Below are 16606 nucleotides of genomic sequence, written 5' to 3'. Positions count from 1 at the left end.
TTTTTTTTTTTTTCTTTTTTTGCGGTACACGGGCCTCTCACTGCTGTGGCCTCTCCTGTTGCAGAGCACCGGCTCCGGACGCGCTGGCTCAGCGGCCATGGCTCACGGGCCCAGCCGCTCCGCGGCATGTGGGATCTTCCCGGACCGGGGCACGAACCCGTGTCCCCTGCATCGGCAGGCGGACTCTCAACCACTGCGCCACCAGGGAAGCCCCTAGTTTATATTTTTTGATAATTGTAAATGTCAGACTCTTTTCCTGGTATTTAATTACATGCTATCTTATATAAATGATCTGTTCATATCTTATTTCATTTGTTGGTTGGTGCCACCATAGAATTTTATTGTAAAGACTTTATAACTAAGAATAGTCAAATTTTAAAGAAAAAAATTGAAGAACTCAAAAGAACATAATCATGACCAAAAAATAAAGGACGCAGGAAAGGTAGGCCCATAGGCAAATAACATTGGGTCAGAGTTCAAGGGCCAACCAGCTCATCTTTGTGACTATAAGGTAGCTTGAGCCAGTCTTTCAAAAAAGGAAGACTCCATATTTTCCTTAATTCCATGCTCAGAGCTAGAAAGCGGCTCTCAGAAGGATTTAAAAATGTGGCCAATGGCAATTTTATTGTGATTCATTTCTCCAAGTTTACATAGTTAAATGTCAAGAAAATAAAGACTTGACCCTCTCAGATGCCTGATTACCTTTTGTAACACAAACCCTTTTATTATATTACCAGTTAGTAAGCACAGTCTTCGGTTGGCACGTGGTGACAGCATCCACACTGGGCACACATAGTTATTTAGCTTTTTGTCTTAGACTTATTATCACTGCCACTGTTTCTAAAGTAAGCAAGTCGATGGAACTTTCAGTTCTGTGACATCTTTGTGATTTTTTTTTTTAATTGACCTGCCTCTTAACTGTTGATGTCTTCTAGAATGCAGTTCTTGGTTTTCTTATCTTTTTACTTCATACTTGCGTCCTAATCTCATTCACAATCATAATTTCAGATTCCTTCTGAATCCCTATGACTCCCAGATATGGTCGCTCTCAGGTTCTCTGCACAATGTACATAACTACTTCCTGTACATCTGCCCTTCAGCAATCCACAGGCATCCCTAAATCCTATATTTGCAATTTCAGTGACTGGAGGTAGAAATGTGGGAGTCATTCTAGAATCCATTTTATCACCCAATAGGTCACCCAAACCTGTAGACTACTCACCTTTAACATCTTTCAGACCCATCCATTTATCTCATAATCCCAGGCTTCACCTTAATCTGGCCTCCTCATTTCTTACTTTGATGACTGCTCTAGCATCCTCACTCTACTCAACATATGCCCAACAATCTGAGTACTTCTCTCTGCCTCCTCTGCTATCCCACAGGTCCAAGTTCCCATCATCTATTATTGGGATCACCACAATAGTTGCCCAGCCAGTCTTTCTATCTCTGCCTTTGGCTCTGCCAGTGTACTCGCAACACAGTCACTGGAGTGATTCTTTTTTATTTTTTTTGCGGTACACAGGCCTCTCACTGTTGTGGCCTCTCCTGTTGCGGAGCACAAGTTCCGGACGCGCAGTCTCAGCGGCCATGGCTCACGGGCCCAGCCGCTCCGCGGCATGTGGGATCTTCCCGGACCGGGGCTCGAACCCGTGTCCCCTGCATCGGCAGGCGGACTCTCAACCACTGCGCCACCAGGGAAGCCCTGGAGTGATTCTTTAAAAGCCTAAGTCAGAGTATGTCACTCTTCTGCTAGCCATTTTATTTAGAGCAGAAGTCAAAGTCTGATCTTATTTTTTTCTACCTGTCTCCCCTTCCTCACTTTGCTCTAGTCACAGTGGCATCCTTCTGGTTTCTTGAACTTTTCCAAGCACACTCCTACTTCAAGGCTTTTGTCGTTTTTGTTCTCTGTGCCTGGAGTGCTCGCTGCATGACTCCCTCCTTCACTTTTCACAGGTCTCAGATTAAAACTTATTTTATTAGTGAGGCTAACTTGACAACCTTTTACAAAATAGTAATTATCCTACACCACCCTAGTCAAACTCTCTATTCCTAGTTATTCTCATAGCCTAGAACTGAGCCCGGAACATAGTAGATGCTTTACAAATATTTGCTGAATAAATGAATGAATGTACTTGTTGATTCCAGTTTTCCCTCCTGTTAAGTCAACAGAATGATCTTTCTAAAACACAGGTCTGATTTTTACATTCAATGTATTAAACATCTTCCATGACTCATCGCTCTTGGGTTAATATCCAAGTGACTTAGAGTATCATATAAAGCCCTTTAGGACAAACCTCATCTCTTATTTCTGTGGCAAATACTCCAAACTCCTTAAATTTCTGACATTTCCATTCTCACTTGCACTTTCATGTATTTTCACATATTTGCACATTCTGTTCCCTCTAACTAGAATCCCCCCACCCTCTCCACTTTTCAACTGGCTAAGTCTCTGTATTTCCAGAAACTTCCAATTTCAACTCATCCATCCATCCATCCATTTATTCAACCAGCAGATAATTTTGGAGCAGCTGCCACATGCCAGGAACTATGTCAGGTACTCCTATAGTATCAGAGGCTCTCTCTACCACAGCACTCCAGCGACTGTAATGCAACTGTTCACTTTTCTGGCTCACTTGCTAGTTTCTGAGCTCCTTAAGGGCTTGGGCTATATTTCTCATCTCTCTATTCCTAGAGCTTAGTGTTGACACATGGCAGGCAGTCACAAAAACTTTACCAGCACCGTGCCTTTTGTAAAAATAACACCAAGTTCTTATTACAGATCCCAAATATACATTAATTATCAATCCCCAAATCACTCATATTACATATCTATTATCAACTGATAGCCACAAATCAACAGTTTTCTGCTGGTGTGATTTGAGAATTGAGACTTTTCTTAGGCATTATGCATTGTTGCTGGTTGTTTAAGTACTTGAAACATTTAGTAATGTTTTCTCTATTTAGATTTCTAAACTTCAGAATACCACCTTGCAGAGTTCAACACCTACACACTATCATGATTTTGTGACTAATTAATTAGAAAACGTGCAAGATGAGAAAGAGCATATTATTCTGGCAATGTATTTGCTATTGGTGTTATTTTGTTCCCATTTTAGGCAGTACCAACAAATTAATATAGAGTCATATACTGTTATGAGTGTTCTTTCCATGGCAATTTAGCATCAAAATCTAAACAGAGAAGGACAGCACTTCACTAATCATCTTATTTATGACTGACTTGTTTACAGACCTCTGGAAATTATATTTGAAGAGCTTCCTGTAAACATCTGATCTCTTTAATAATTCCATTTGTAACTTATTTAGCATCTGCATCCTGCCATTATGCAAGGACCATGTAGTTGTGCCGGCTCATTGAAACTGCATTACTTTCAACCCCAGAATTCACCAATGGGATTTTATTACAAACACAATGAAATTTTGATTAGGGTTCTGAAAAAAGAGCTTGTCAAAGTAAATACTTGTTATACATATTGACATGTTATCACAGCACAGAAAACAAGCAGCTTTTAAGAGAACAATGAAAATTAAAGTAAAAATTTACTCAATCAAAGGAAGAGAAATTGTTTGAAAACCCCATAGTAAAAACATAAAATTACTCATGAGTCCAAAAAGCACTGGTAAGCTGAAAAGGAGAACTTTTCCATTACCATTCAGAAGCGTGTATTAAGTCACAATCAGATTGAAATCCTCAAAGTCATCTTTCTTTTTAATTCTGGTAGAGTTCCATGAGCCCTTAAAGAAATACAATGACATAGCCACAACTCCTGGGGCTCATTAAAAACTGACAAGCTGTTTCCCTTATGGGTAGAGCTAAAAAGCTTTGCCATTCTAAGATTGTTGGCAACTTTGTTCAGATGAGTCCCTACTTTACTAGAATATGAATATTTTGTGTTCTTTGTGAATTTCATTTATAAATCTGGAAGATGGCTGCTCCTTAACCTGCAAGAAGTTTGTGCATAAATACCTTAAACTGCAGCACATATCCAGGCTTCAGCGTCAAATCTCGAGTTACTGCAAATCGATCCCCATCTGATTTTCCAAACACCATGGCTGATGGCGTGGCAGAGCAGAAAGTTTCATTTTTAACCATTCCTTCGTTAGCCAACATCAACCACACACTCATTTGATTCATAGGGTAATCAAAAGCCGGCTTCTCATAAAAGTTCTAATAGGAACAACACAAACAACACAGAAAGGCAATTTGGTAGCTTTGAAAACAAGAAAGGAATTTTCAGTTCATGACATGCAGGGCCATGTACTACTTGTGTTTCTAGGAAAATACAGCAGACTCTCTAAATTAACATTTTTTTTGTTTTTTAAACTGCCATGAACTTTTTCTCCTGATTATTTAACAACTGAATATATTTTGCCACTGTGTATCTAATCATTTCATAAACACACTAATAATCATATTTAATGACTTGGCCAAACTTTCTAGTCTTGTTTTTTGTTTTGTTTTGTTTTTTTAACATCAAAATAATCTATGAACTAGTAGCATAGAGAGGTAAAAAAGTTAAGTGCAAACACAGAAAACTAAACTACGTGTTCAAGTGTCAAGCACTAAATCTTTGGGGGAGTGAGTAGTTATTTGATCCCATCCTCTTTTACCATTCTATGTCTTCTTGGAGTTCAGACATAATGAGAAGTACCTGGGGTAAAGTTGGGTTGACAACTGGGATGATTTGTTTTTGCTTCTCGGACAGAATGATGATGTCATCGACTGCCCACTGGTCATAGCCCTCCCCTGAGAACACAGGCTGCCACCAGCGGAAACTGGTGCAAGGGGTCTTGGCAGCAGCTGGCAGCTCCAGATAGACAAATCTGCATAAAAGCAAATCATTTAGCGTTGGGAAAGGAAAAGCGTTGTTTTTGTTAGCAACTGTTAAAATAACACGAGTAGCAACAAGAGAAAGTTATGTTTTGTTTGATCTCTTGGTATTTTTGTAAAGTTTCTAAGTTTAGACAGATAAGACAAGAGGTTGAAAGTTGTAAGCAAGTTTAGTCCTGATCCTGGTTTTTCCGTTTGGAATTGTATCTGTCGGAGGCAAATATTTCAACTGCGTTTGATTCATTGAACAGTGTCTTTTGACTACTATGACAATGGCCATAATATTTTAAAGAAACCCTTAAGAAAAAGCTGTTCCTTTGTATGTTATTGCATTAAAATAGCATTACAATTTTTTCAAGGCAGTTCTTACTTATTGGGGGAAAACATAAATAAGCATTAAAAATGAAATATAAATCACCCATAAGCTACCACATGGGGTTGGCCTCTGTTAACAATTTGATGTATATCATTAAAGCATGTAATCTTTTACATAGGTGAGATATATGTATGATTCAGTATCTTACAGTTTAAAACTTAACATTATATCATAAGCACATTCTCATGTCAATAAAGTAAGTTCTTAAGATCATTTTACCGTTTATATAATTTTTCATCACACAGATGTGCTAGTATTTATTTCACTTTTCCTTATTATAAGTAATTCTGTGATGAAAAATCTTTATGTATAAAGCTCTATGTATACCTCAGTTTATTTATTTAGGGAAGATTCTTAGAAATGGAATTACCAGGTCAAATAAACTGGACACGTTTAAGGCTCTGGATTTTTCCAAATTCCTTTCTGGGAGGGTCATGATGGTTTGCAGGATGACATGAGAGGACCTGTCTTGCTGCTCCATGTGGAGAGAGCACTTGGTGTTGTCATTAAAAAATGACCATTTGACTGTTGAAAAATGGTATCTTTTTTATTGCCACAGAGGTTGGATATTAATCACATTTTATTAAACATATGTCTTCCCTGTTGTGTAACATCTACTCATTCCTTTTCCCCATTTTTCTATTGGGATCTTAGTGTTTTTCTTGATAATTTGTATAAGCTCTTTACAGGAACACTGATCCTCTATTTCTCGTATTTGTTGCATATATTTTCTCAGTTTGCTTTCCTTCTTTTCATTTTTTTTCTGTTTTCTTTGAAATATATGTGTTACATGTGTATGTAGTTTTACATCTGTATGTAGTATATTTCTGTGTAAGCAGTCCTTTTCTTTGTTAATTCTTGCGTTGAACTTATGTTTAGAAAGTTCAGGTCTTTTTCCAAGATCAGATAGCAACCTAAGTGTTTAACTCTTTAACCAGTCTTTAACAGTTTTTGCTGATGTAAGGTGATAATCTAAATAGGTACTTTTCCCCAAGAGCCTACCCATTTTTTTCTAACACCATTTGATTGAATAACCATTTCTTTATCATTGATAGTTGATGTGTCTTTTTTTCACATATGTTTGTACAGATATCTGAGTCAATTTCTGGGTCATCTATTTGGCTTGATTGTTCTATCCATGCACTGGTATCATTCCACTTTAATACTGTAGCTTATACAATATGTTTTAATATTGTGCAGGGCATCCCTCTATATTTTGTCAAAAGTTTAAACTATTTTTGCCAGTTTATATTTCCAGATATAAAGCTTCCCCCCAAAACATGCCACTAAGATTTTGACTGGAATAGCATTAAATGTAAATTAAGAGATTTCTTCATATCACAATGTTCAGTTTTCCTATCCAGGGATGCCGTATTATTTTCCATTTATTTGTTTTCTTTTATATCTCTGAAGGAAGTTTTGAAGTTTTATCATTTCCTTTACAGAGATTCTCAGTATTGTTTCTTAAACTTATATTTATTTATGTATTTGCCATCATGGGGTCTTCTTCTGATATCTTCCAATTCAGAATTTCTTAACCAGTTTAGTGTCATAGAACTCTCTGAGAACGTGATGAAATAACCCCTAAAGAAAAACTCCCTTAAATAAAAATGGAATATCTCTGGAATTTGAAAAAGCTAGTGAATTTTTGTTTGTCTATACAGTACTCTAGTTGCTTTACTGAATTCTCAGTAATTTCCAGATGGACAATGCTATTACTTGGAAAAAATAATTTGAATAGTTTCAAACTGTTGTTTAAACCAGTTTGGCCCCATTATCAATTCCCCTTCTACTGTATGGGGGGAATCTCACCAGGCTCCATCTCCCACCCACCATCCCTGACTCTCTCCTTGGATGTTATGACTCTTGTTAGACCTAGTTGCCTCTTCTCTGGTTTCCACCTCTCCCCCTGTGTGCCTTAGAAGAAATGCTTTGCGTTGGTCTGTCTGCATATCTAATTGTGTTATATTATGGAGAGTTATGTCACCTTGAAATAACTCAATGTTTTAAAACAATGAACTTATGAACCTTCAATCTACAAAATAGCTCTATTGTAAGTATTATATCTAAAATATATTTAATTTGTAAGAATTGGATCTACATATTTTTCAATAATTTTTTTCCAATAAAATAAGGTTCAGTTGTAAAATGCAAAACAGGGGTATTAGTATGGTAAGGCCTAATAATAATCAAGGAGATAATAATTATTATTGCACTGGAAGGAGATTGGGGCTGGTTACCTGGGTTTGCTGAAGTCTGAGAAGTACATCTCTGCCAGCAGGTGCCACTGGATGCCCCCATTGTTGCTGTACTGGAGAAGGATGCCCTCCTCTCTGCTGTCGGGCTTGTTGCACGCAGCACTCTCTCCACCGATCTGTATGTAGAACTGGACAAAGTCCACCCAGGAAGTATCCAGATCCCAGCTCACCAACCGTCTTTTTCCAGCCTTTTGGAAGAACAGAAAAATCACAGATTCAATTATCTGGGAGCAATTAGTTGTTTCCGTTTCAAATTCATATGAGCATCCTAGCACTATGTGGAGATGATCTTATTCTCATTTATTGTTGAGAGGAGCAGGTTATGCCATTTAACTGCTCCTGGATCCATTCTATTAGTCTCTACATCACTGACTCCCAGATTCGGTTATGAGATCCTTGAGAACTGCTAATTCCACCAAAGGGTACTGAAAAGTCTTTAATAATAAAGCAAAATTCATTTTAATGAAAACACTCCCAGCATTCGCTTTGGAAATCTCCTCCAGGCAGAGTCATGGAGAAGAAAGACCACATACATACTTTGAAATCAGCTGGAGCTGGGTTTGAATCTCAGCCCATGATTCATGCTGTTCACTAGCTGTGTGACCTTTCTGAGCTTTTATTTTCCTCAAAGTTATAACATGGGTAATAATACCTTCCTTACAGGGTGTTGTGACAATTAGATGAAATAATATGTTACATAACTTGCCTAGCACACGGCATCTCTTCCTGAGGGGACAATCTCTTAATAGATATGCCCCGGCTCTCCTCCTCCCTGGGAATTGAGGTAAAACAGGCAAGACACAAACTTCTTGACAAAAATAGAGTACTGAAGTCTCTCGGGCTCCCAGTCAGTCTATCTCTTGGAAATAGAGAGGGTGGGAGGGATCATTAAATAAGTTTTTGCAACCATTAAATGGTCTCTTTGTGTCTTAAAAATGTTAAAAACTTCCTCAAATCCAGCAACTTGCTTCTTTTGCTTAGTGCATCCCCTGCCTGTCACAGTTCTGTTGTGAGGTATGAGATACAAATTGACAAGGTTTGTCATCATTTCTGTTGTCTCTAAACGGTTTCATGCTAACAGGATTGAAAAAAAGTTTGCTGATAAGATTCTTGCACCCAAACTGATTCTGCCAAAGCTAACCCATGGACTGCACTGAGTGGTCTTAGAGAGTTTCCGAGGAGTTCAATTAATATTTGGGAAGAAAACCTGAGACAGAATACACAGTATAGAGAAAAGCACCCCTCACACTTACAATTTAAACCCTACTCTAATCCACTAAGTTAATTAAGAAAGGGTTTCAGTTATTAGAAGTCACAGGGGAAATACTTGGGGATAATTACAGGAGTACACTGTTACTGATAAATCTAAAGCCAATTAAGAGATTCCAAAATAGACAAGGGTGCCAGCAAAAAGAGAACTGAGGTCAATCCTGAGACAGAAACTCATTTTTTGGAACTCTCAATTTTATGTATGTATTAGAAGAAATCGTAAAATATGCATTTTCAACGTGTTAGATGTGCTTTTCATTTTTCTTGCTGTTGATTTGAAATAGTGTTAAGTGGAAACAACTCAGAGATTATTATAATCTGACCTAGAATTTTCGTGCCTCAGGATCAGTACAGGAAGAATGAATTTGAGAAGAACCTAGCTGGTTAATTCCCACCCAGAAAACTTCTATGAAAACCCTGGCATGTGGAAAAGAGCCAGAACGATAAAGATCTAAGGTGAGGAGAATGATAAAAATCCAACTATCACAATTAAATGGTTGGAATGATTGGTCAATTGTGAAATTCACAGAACAGTGTTGTTCTTCCAGGAGACTATGGTGTTGCTCTATAGAGATTTTGAGAGTGTTTTGTGGGATTATTATTATTATTTTTTTTTGCGGTACACCGGCCTCTCACTGTTGTGGCCTCTCCCGTTGCGGAGCACAGGCTCAGCGGCCATGGCTCACGGGCCTAGCCGCTCCGCGGCATGTGGGATCTTCCCGGACCGGGGCACGAACCCGCGTGCCCTGCATCGGCAGGTGGACTCTCAACCACTGCGCCACCAGGGAAGCCCTGTGGGATTTTTTAAAAATGAAAAATATCATACAAATGCTTGGTTTGGCACTGAAGATGTTTTTTCCTAGAGAGTAGTACAAGTCATTTTCTTTTGTCTGGTGACCTGAAATGCTGAACATTGTTTTAAAGGGGGAAAAGAGAGAAAAAGGAAATGGCTCAGGGCAAACTATTTTGTCAGAATTTAGAATCAGATGTTAACACACGGTTTGCAGTTTTTCTACTATACTATGATCAATGTATTTATGTATATGTGTAGATATATATAAACATGTAATATGCATAAACATGTGTTGGAGTAATAGATTAAGGACCTCCTCATTCCTAGAGTGTGGAAAATACCCTCCAATTTCCCCCAGCATTCTAGGTTAAAATGTCTTCAGTGTTTAGATAAAATAATACAGAATTTAAAGGTAACGCCTACAGAATCTAGAGCCTTTATAACAAAACCTCTAAAATGCTTTATAAAAACTTTACCTTTTGACTTCCATTAAAATTTTCTTTAATCAAAATGCCAGTAGAATAAAAGTCTACTATATTTATTTGAAAATAACCATTTCTTTATAACTTTCTGTTGTTTTCCAATTTTCTTTCATCCATTCATTGATTTCTTTCTTCAGCAAATAATTACCGGTTGCCAGTGATACCAAGCTCAATACCACGTGTTATAAAAACAAACTTGAAAGGGGAGTCCACAGATACGTACGTGCAGGGAGAGTAATAACTTAGGGCTGCAGACCAAGTTCTATCCCTTGTTAAATCCCATTTGGTCATATGATTAATGATCAATGCTCCAATCTATTCAGTCTCAAGGGTATTTATTGATATGTAAATGCCTAACGCAAAGCATGCATTTCTGAGTTGAACATCTTATCTAGAAGTTTGGCTCAGTCAGTAAGACTGTGCATTTTGCTGGGTACTGTGAGAATAAAAATAAAAATATGATCTATATATGTAGGGAACACAATGAGAGGGGCAGTCAAAGAAAGGAAAGATCAGTGTACTCTGCCCTAGTCCCAGAAAGCCCCATGGAAGTGAAACTGAGCAGGACCCTGTGGGGCTTCTGGGCACAAAAGCCTTTCCGTGTGCCCCACTCCTTGTTTGTAGGGAATAGACTCCAGCCTCTATGACCTTCCCTGAGTCCCAAAGGACAGATTCAAACAGTTGTCAATCAGGGAAGGGAGGGTATGCAGAGACACGGGAGGAACGGCCAAGAAACAATAATGCAGCCTTGGCGCAGGGTTGTGGTTCTGCCTCAAGGGATACACATTAACAATATCTTTTGAGCTCTTTATAGAACTAAAACCCAACAAGTGGCAGATGTCAGCATTCTTCATACCAGAGAAGACCACCTGAGGCCAGATTAAAGGAGCCAGAGAAGCCTATCAAGAGATCACCTGAAATGAGATTAAAAGAGTGCAAGGGGCTTCCCTGGTGGCGCAGTGGTTGAGAATCTGCCTGTTAATGCAGGGGACACGGGTTCGAGCCCTGGTCTGGGAGGATCCCACATGCCGCGGAGCAACTAGGCCCATGAGGCACAACTACTGAGCCTGCGCGTCTGGAGCCTGTGCTCCGCAACAAGAGAGGCCACGATAGTGAGAGGCCCGCGCACCGCGACGAAGAGTGGCCCCCGCTCGCCGCAACTAGAGAAAGCCCTTGCACAGAAACAAAGCCCCAACACAGCAAAAATAAATTAATTAATTAATAAACTCCTACCACCAACATCTTCTAAAAAACAACAACAACAAAGAGTGCAGGCCCTGCACACACGCTAATCTTATCAGCAACCCCACCCTTGAACTATTGCTATAAAACTCCTCACCAAATCCTCCTGGGGTGGGACACAGTTTTTCAGGGCAGGAGCCCACTGTGTCCCCCTTTGCCTGGCAAAGCAATAAAGCTATTCTTTTCTACTTCACCCAAAATTCTGTCTCTGAGATTTGATTTGGCACCAGTATACAGAGGCCAAGCTTTCGATGTCAGAAGCAGCAGGATTTGGGCAAAACACTGCAAGGTTTATATGGATGTGAGAGGCCGTGGAAGGCCTAACGGAAAGCAGTGGAGGCTAAGCAAAGAGGGAAATTGGCAAAATCTGGGATGATGAGGAGAGCTTCCTGTTTGGAGCAGAGGACTCATGTTTGGAAAAAGAAAATAAGTTCTGTAGTTAGGGCAGCAGTATTGGAGACTATCCTGAACACTGGTGATGGAAGAGTGACAGGACAGAAGCATGTTTTTAGAGAAATTAATCTAGGGTGGTTTGCAAAGGTCTAAGGAACACTTCCTTTGGGTTATTACCCCTTCTTTACTTCAATTATGCTGGCTGGTGGTAGGTGCCAAATTGTGTATCCCACCTCTCTGCCAAAGGAGCGAGTACATAACTCTGGCCATGCCAATCATATTACGCCATTCCCCGGACACGTGACTGGCCAATCAGAAAGCTTTCCCACATTTTCCTATGGAGTTGCTTATAGAGCTCTGTGGCCATGGTTTCACTCTCACGACGACAGCTGACCTGAAAATAGAGTCTCCTCTTAAGGAGAGAGTTCTGTGGGCATTTGTGTTTCCAGCTCCATGTATCTCTGAGTCAAGTTTCATCTAAGCCCTCCCTGTTTTGATTAGAAGAACCAATTTTCCTTCTTTTTTGCTTAAGCTAGTTTCTCTCACTTAGAATTCAAAACAGATCTGACTGATAACAAGAGAAAAAAGTAAAAATATGATCCTTAGATATTTTGACAAAAATTTAGGGAGAAAGCTGGTTTCGGAGAGGAAGAGAATGATTTTATTTTTGAAATGCTGATTTTGTTAGTGGCAGGGCGTACATATGGAAATATTCAATGATACCAGTTTGAAATTTATTTTCATAAAATGTAATTATGATAGCTAACACTTATAGATTATTTCTATATGCCCAACACTATCCTTTATTCTTTACCTGCATTAACTCACTCTCAACATCCTACTTTACAGTCGAAAAAACTGTGACACAGAAAGATGTTATAACTCTGCAAGGTGAACCAATTAATTAGTTTTGGAGCCCAGGTATAAAGCCAGGTAGCTTGACTCCAGACATAATCTTGAATTAAGTGTTAGAAATATTGATATGTAACCTTTATATGTTTAAAATATCTGTGTGTATGCACACATGTTTACTGGGGTGTTTGGGTAAATATTGGTTAAGGATTCATAATCTTGTTTTAAAATTGATGGTTATGGGAGACACAATCTTTTCATTTCTGCATGATTATACAGTGTACCCAGATCTATGCAATGAATATTGGTCACTTATTGACTATTATCTCTAAGAATAATGACATGGGGATCTTAGATGTCAATGGATAAGAAATATCATTAAATGGAATCCGTCCCTGATTTTCTGTCATTTTCCAGCTTGTTTACTTTGTTATTTACATTTTCTTGTTTACATTTTCTATCTTGTTTACATTTTCTATCTGATTCTTTGTTCTGCACCTGCCTCAAAACGAAAGCTGTACCTATTTTTGCATTTGCATACATTAACTTGTTTTGGATTTCTGCCCAAACAGGTTCTGCAACACATCAGCCCTATGGTATATCACCCACCTTTGTGTACTTGCTATGTGACGTGGAATGGGACATTTTCAGTTGTCCTAGAATTGGTGGCTATAGTCCCTGCTGGAAAGAAGTGGTGCTGGTCACCCCACATTCTAAAGAGAGCTGCCAATAATTAGGGTTGAACACATTGCTCAGGTTGGAGAGCTGGACCTGCTCCCCTCTGCAGTCCTTTCGAAAACTATATGAAGAGATGAACTGGAGGAGGCACGAAGAAAAGAATGTGCTGTCTGGACTGTAGCAAGGGAGGAGAGGAAGGTGGTTCTCTCAGCCACATCCCTCACCAAGCAACACGGGTTATGAGTGTTCCAAGAGAATCAGGCACCTCTATCCCTAGTCGGTATGTACTGATCTGTCTGCTTCCACTGGGAAAGCTGAACCCTGCAAGAAAACCTTCTACTCAGAGCCCCTGTTATGGGGTGCCCCCAAATTCATATGTTGAAAGGTTAACCCTTATAGGGATCGTATTAGGAGGTGAGGCCTCTGGCAGGTAGTTAAATGATGAAGGTGGAGTCCTCATGATGGGATTAGTGCCCTTATAAGAAGAGACAGGAGAAGGCCTGCTTTCTCCCTCTCTGCTCTCTCTCTCCACCATGTGAGGATACAATGCAAAGATGGCCATCCTGCAAATGTGGAAGCAGGCCCTCACTAGACATTGGATCTGCTAGTGCCTTGATCTTGGACTTTCCAGCTTGCAGAACTGTGAGAGAAAAACGTTTGCTGTTGAAGCCACCCACTCTATGGTATTTTGTTATAGTAGCCCAAGTTGACTAGGACAGTCCCACATCAGCTGATGCCACCAGCAGCCACCAAACTGAGCTGAAATAGGACCTGAGATGTCTGCTCTTGATGTAGAGCTGGCCAGTACCCTAGGAATGGCTTTGCACACCCCTACCTTCACCTTTATTCCTCCTTCCTCCAATCATATTCTTGGGATTAATGGATTGACAAATTGAATAAACATTTCTAGAAATGTTTTCTACATGTTAGGTACCGTTCTACATGATTTACAAGTACTAACTCATTTAACCTGCATAATAACCCTAATGAGGTAGATACTCTTTTACAAACGAGGAAGCCAAGTCACAGAGAGGTTAAGGTATTTGTTCCAAGTCACACAGCTAGGAAGTGGCAGAATCAGACTGAAACAGGCAGTCTGGCTCCAGAGTTGCTGTTGTTAACTTCTAAGCTCCACTACCTCCACCACCACTCACGTCCTCACCCCCAGGCCCGCGTGCTCACACACCCTCCAAAGCCTGGTATGAGAAGGGGCCAAGACCCTGCCCCACTCAAAGCCCCCCAAGACACAAGCCTGGCTGGCACTGGAGGAAAGGAAAGCAATGAGCTTTAAATCAGGTCCAAGAAAGGCAGGAATTTTAAACCGGCCTATCTGGATTTGTAGTAAGCAAAGACAAGCATAAAACTATGAATTTCCCAAATGGAGCTAAGGCATAGAAATTTGACAAAGTCCAGTCAAAAGCAGGGAATGTAGGGAAAAATAAAACTGCGTCATATTTGTACCTTCTGAGTTCAGACGGCTACAACATCAGTCACATATTGAAATAGCCACTGTGCTGATCACTTACTCCTGGCTCTTAGTCCTACCTTGCTGAAATACAGAGATGATCCAGAAGAGATGACTCCACACCCTTCTTCTGGTTTTACAATTTCTCCCCCAATAACTTCTTGCCAGTCAGACTCCCAAGCATTTGGGTTCTCAAAGTCCGACATGATCGTGGAAGGAAGGGCAGCTTCTGGGTGGCACTCAGTGCCTTGGTATCCCTGGTCACACCTACAAGAGAGGAGGGCCGAGTGAACAAGTGATGGACTCCTGTGTGAATGCCACAGCCATCTGACCTGCAACACTTCCTATATCTCACTTTTGTTCGGGTATTGGCATCTGTACTAGACTTTTCTCTACAGTGTAATCTTTGAATATGGTGGTGGCAACCTTCAGTTTTGCACAAGGGGGAAAAAAGGGATAGAATCCATTCTTAAAACAAATAGTGCTGTAACAGTAGAGATGAGGCATCAAGTAGTAATGAAGGATACAGGCGTGTGTGCACATGCATGATGGGGGGAGGGGAAGGATCGTGAGATCTTCCCGTAGGCTTAAAAGGTCACATATAAATGTTTGTCTGCTCACCCAACATTTAATTGTGGCCGTGTTTTACAGTTCCTCTTTCTGATTAGATTATGTCTCTTTTAGAGTCTTTAAGTATTCAAGTGTGTTCCTATCTCATCCTCATTAGCAATAATCACCATCTCCCACCGTACACAACCTTGAGCTTCTGGTGAAGTGCTGTAGGAAAGCGTGTAGCAGCTGTTTGACTAGAGCTTTAAGACTATCAAGGGAAGGAAGGGGGAAGCAATAGCAAGGCTCTGTTAACTAACAAAGAGGACTTTGGGGCTAATTGATAAACTCTGAAATTTAAACCCAGGAGGTTACATTTTAAGGTTTACAATCTATGGCTTTATACTTACTGAAATACAACAATATCTTTTACATCTAGAATAAAGACAGAAAGGAGGATCGTTTTCCTTTGGCGATCTCATTATTTATCAGGTGATTCCTATAACTGATGACAGCTGCTGTGGTATGGCTATAAACACACATCCAGAAAAGCAGAGTCAACCAGGCCTCCTGACGCACGTACCTGCACACGCCGTGGTCGCAGGAGCCGTGCCCACTGCACATGTTTGGGCACTGCTGCCCAATGTAAATGCTGTCTAACGCCCACTCGTCTTGGGCAGTGTAATAGCTCTGACTCCAGCGGAAGCGGGTGGCGCTGGACCTAGAAACAAGGCACAGTAACAAAAACAGTATTTTAACTGACATGGGACCGTATAGACAAGGAACGGTGGAGCTCAAAATCCTTCAGAGAACGAACTCTCTGGAACTTGAATTTAGCTGCTAATCATCCACCGTGAAGGAAAGCCTATTTTGTATATACCTCGATCTTAATTTATTTGAGACTACATTTAATTAATAAATTTGTATTTTAAAGAAAAACACAATATCAGATTTATGTTGTTGTTGCACAGGGATTTGACGCGCGGAAAAGAAAGGAAGTAAAACGATATCTTTTAAAAATAAAAATTTGTAAGAAACTGTCTCTTTCACAGATGAAAATGCACAGTGTTTAACTTAGAGTAAGGCAGTTTCTTAAAATAAACGTTATCAGTAGTTATTGGAAGACTTCCAGTTAGCTCTCAATGCAAAACAAAAGTTTTGTTTGGAGGTACGGTTTTGGGGTTGAGGGGATGGGCTACAATGTACTATTTTACAAGTAAGAACATCTGGGTGCTAAATCCTGCTTCTTATTTCTGAAACATTAACTTGCTTAGGTTTCACGGACAAGCTGATGTTAAGTGGAGATAAACACTTTAAAACAGTCCATTACACATAGAGAAACACTTGGGACCCTGATTCATCTAAACTACATATAAACGCTAAAGAAGAGGATGTTT

The 16606-nt window shown here is 39.8% G+C and overlaps 1 protein-coding gene across 1 annotated transcript in view; it reads right to left on the bottom strand.

Moving 5' to 3' along the window:
- The window catches only part of RELN (reelin), a 516016-nt gene that overhangs the window by 104306 nt on the left and 395104 nt on the right, over positions 1–16606 (bottom strand). The window contains exons 23-27 of the mRNA XM_033862920.2: positions 15793–15930; positions 14741–14927; positions 7469–7674; positions 4674–4845; positions 3989–4189 (exon numbers count right to left, since the gene is read on the bottom strand). Of these exons, the coding sequence (XP_033718811.1) occupies positions 3989–4189; positions 4674–4845; positions 7469–7674; positions 14741–14927; positions 15793–15930 (904 nt within the window). The remainder of the gene's footprint in view (positions 1–3988; positions 4190–4673; positions 4846–7468; positions 7675–14740; positions 14928–15792; positions 15931–16606) is intronic.

The sequence above is a fragment of the Tursiops truncatus genome, chromosome 9, assembly GCF_011762595.2.
Source record: "Tursiops truncatus isolate mTurTru1 chromosome 9, mTurTru1.mat.Y, whole genome shotgun sequence".
Classification (NCBI taxonomy): Eukaryota; Metazoa; Chordata; class Mammalia; order Artiodactyla; family Delphinidae; genus Tursiops; species Tursiops truncatus.
This window is presented reverse-complemented; position numbering and strand designations above follow the sequence as displayed.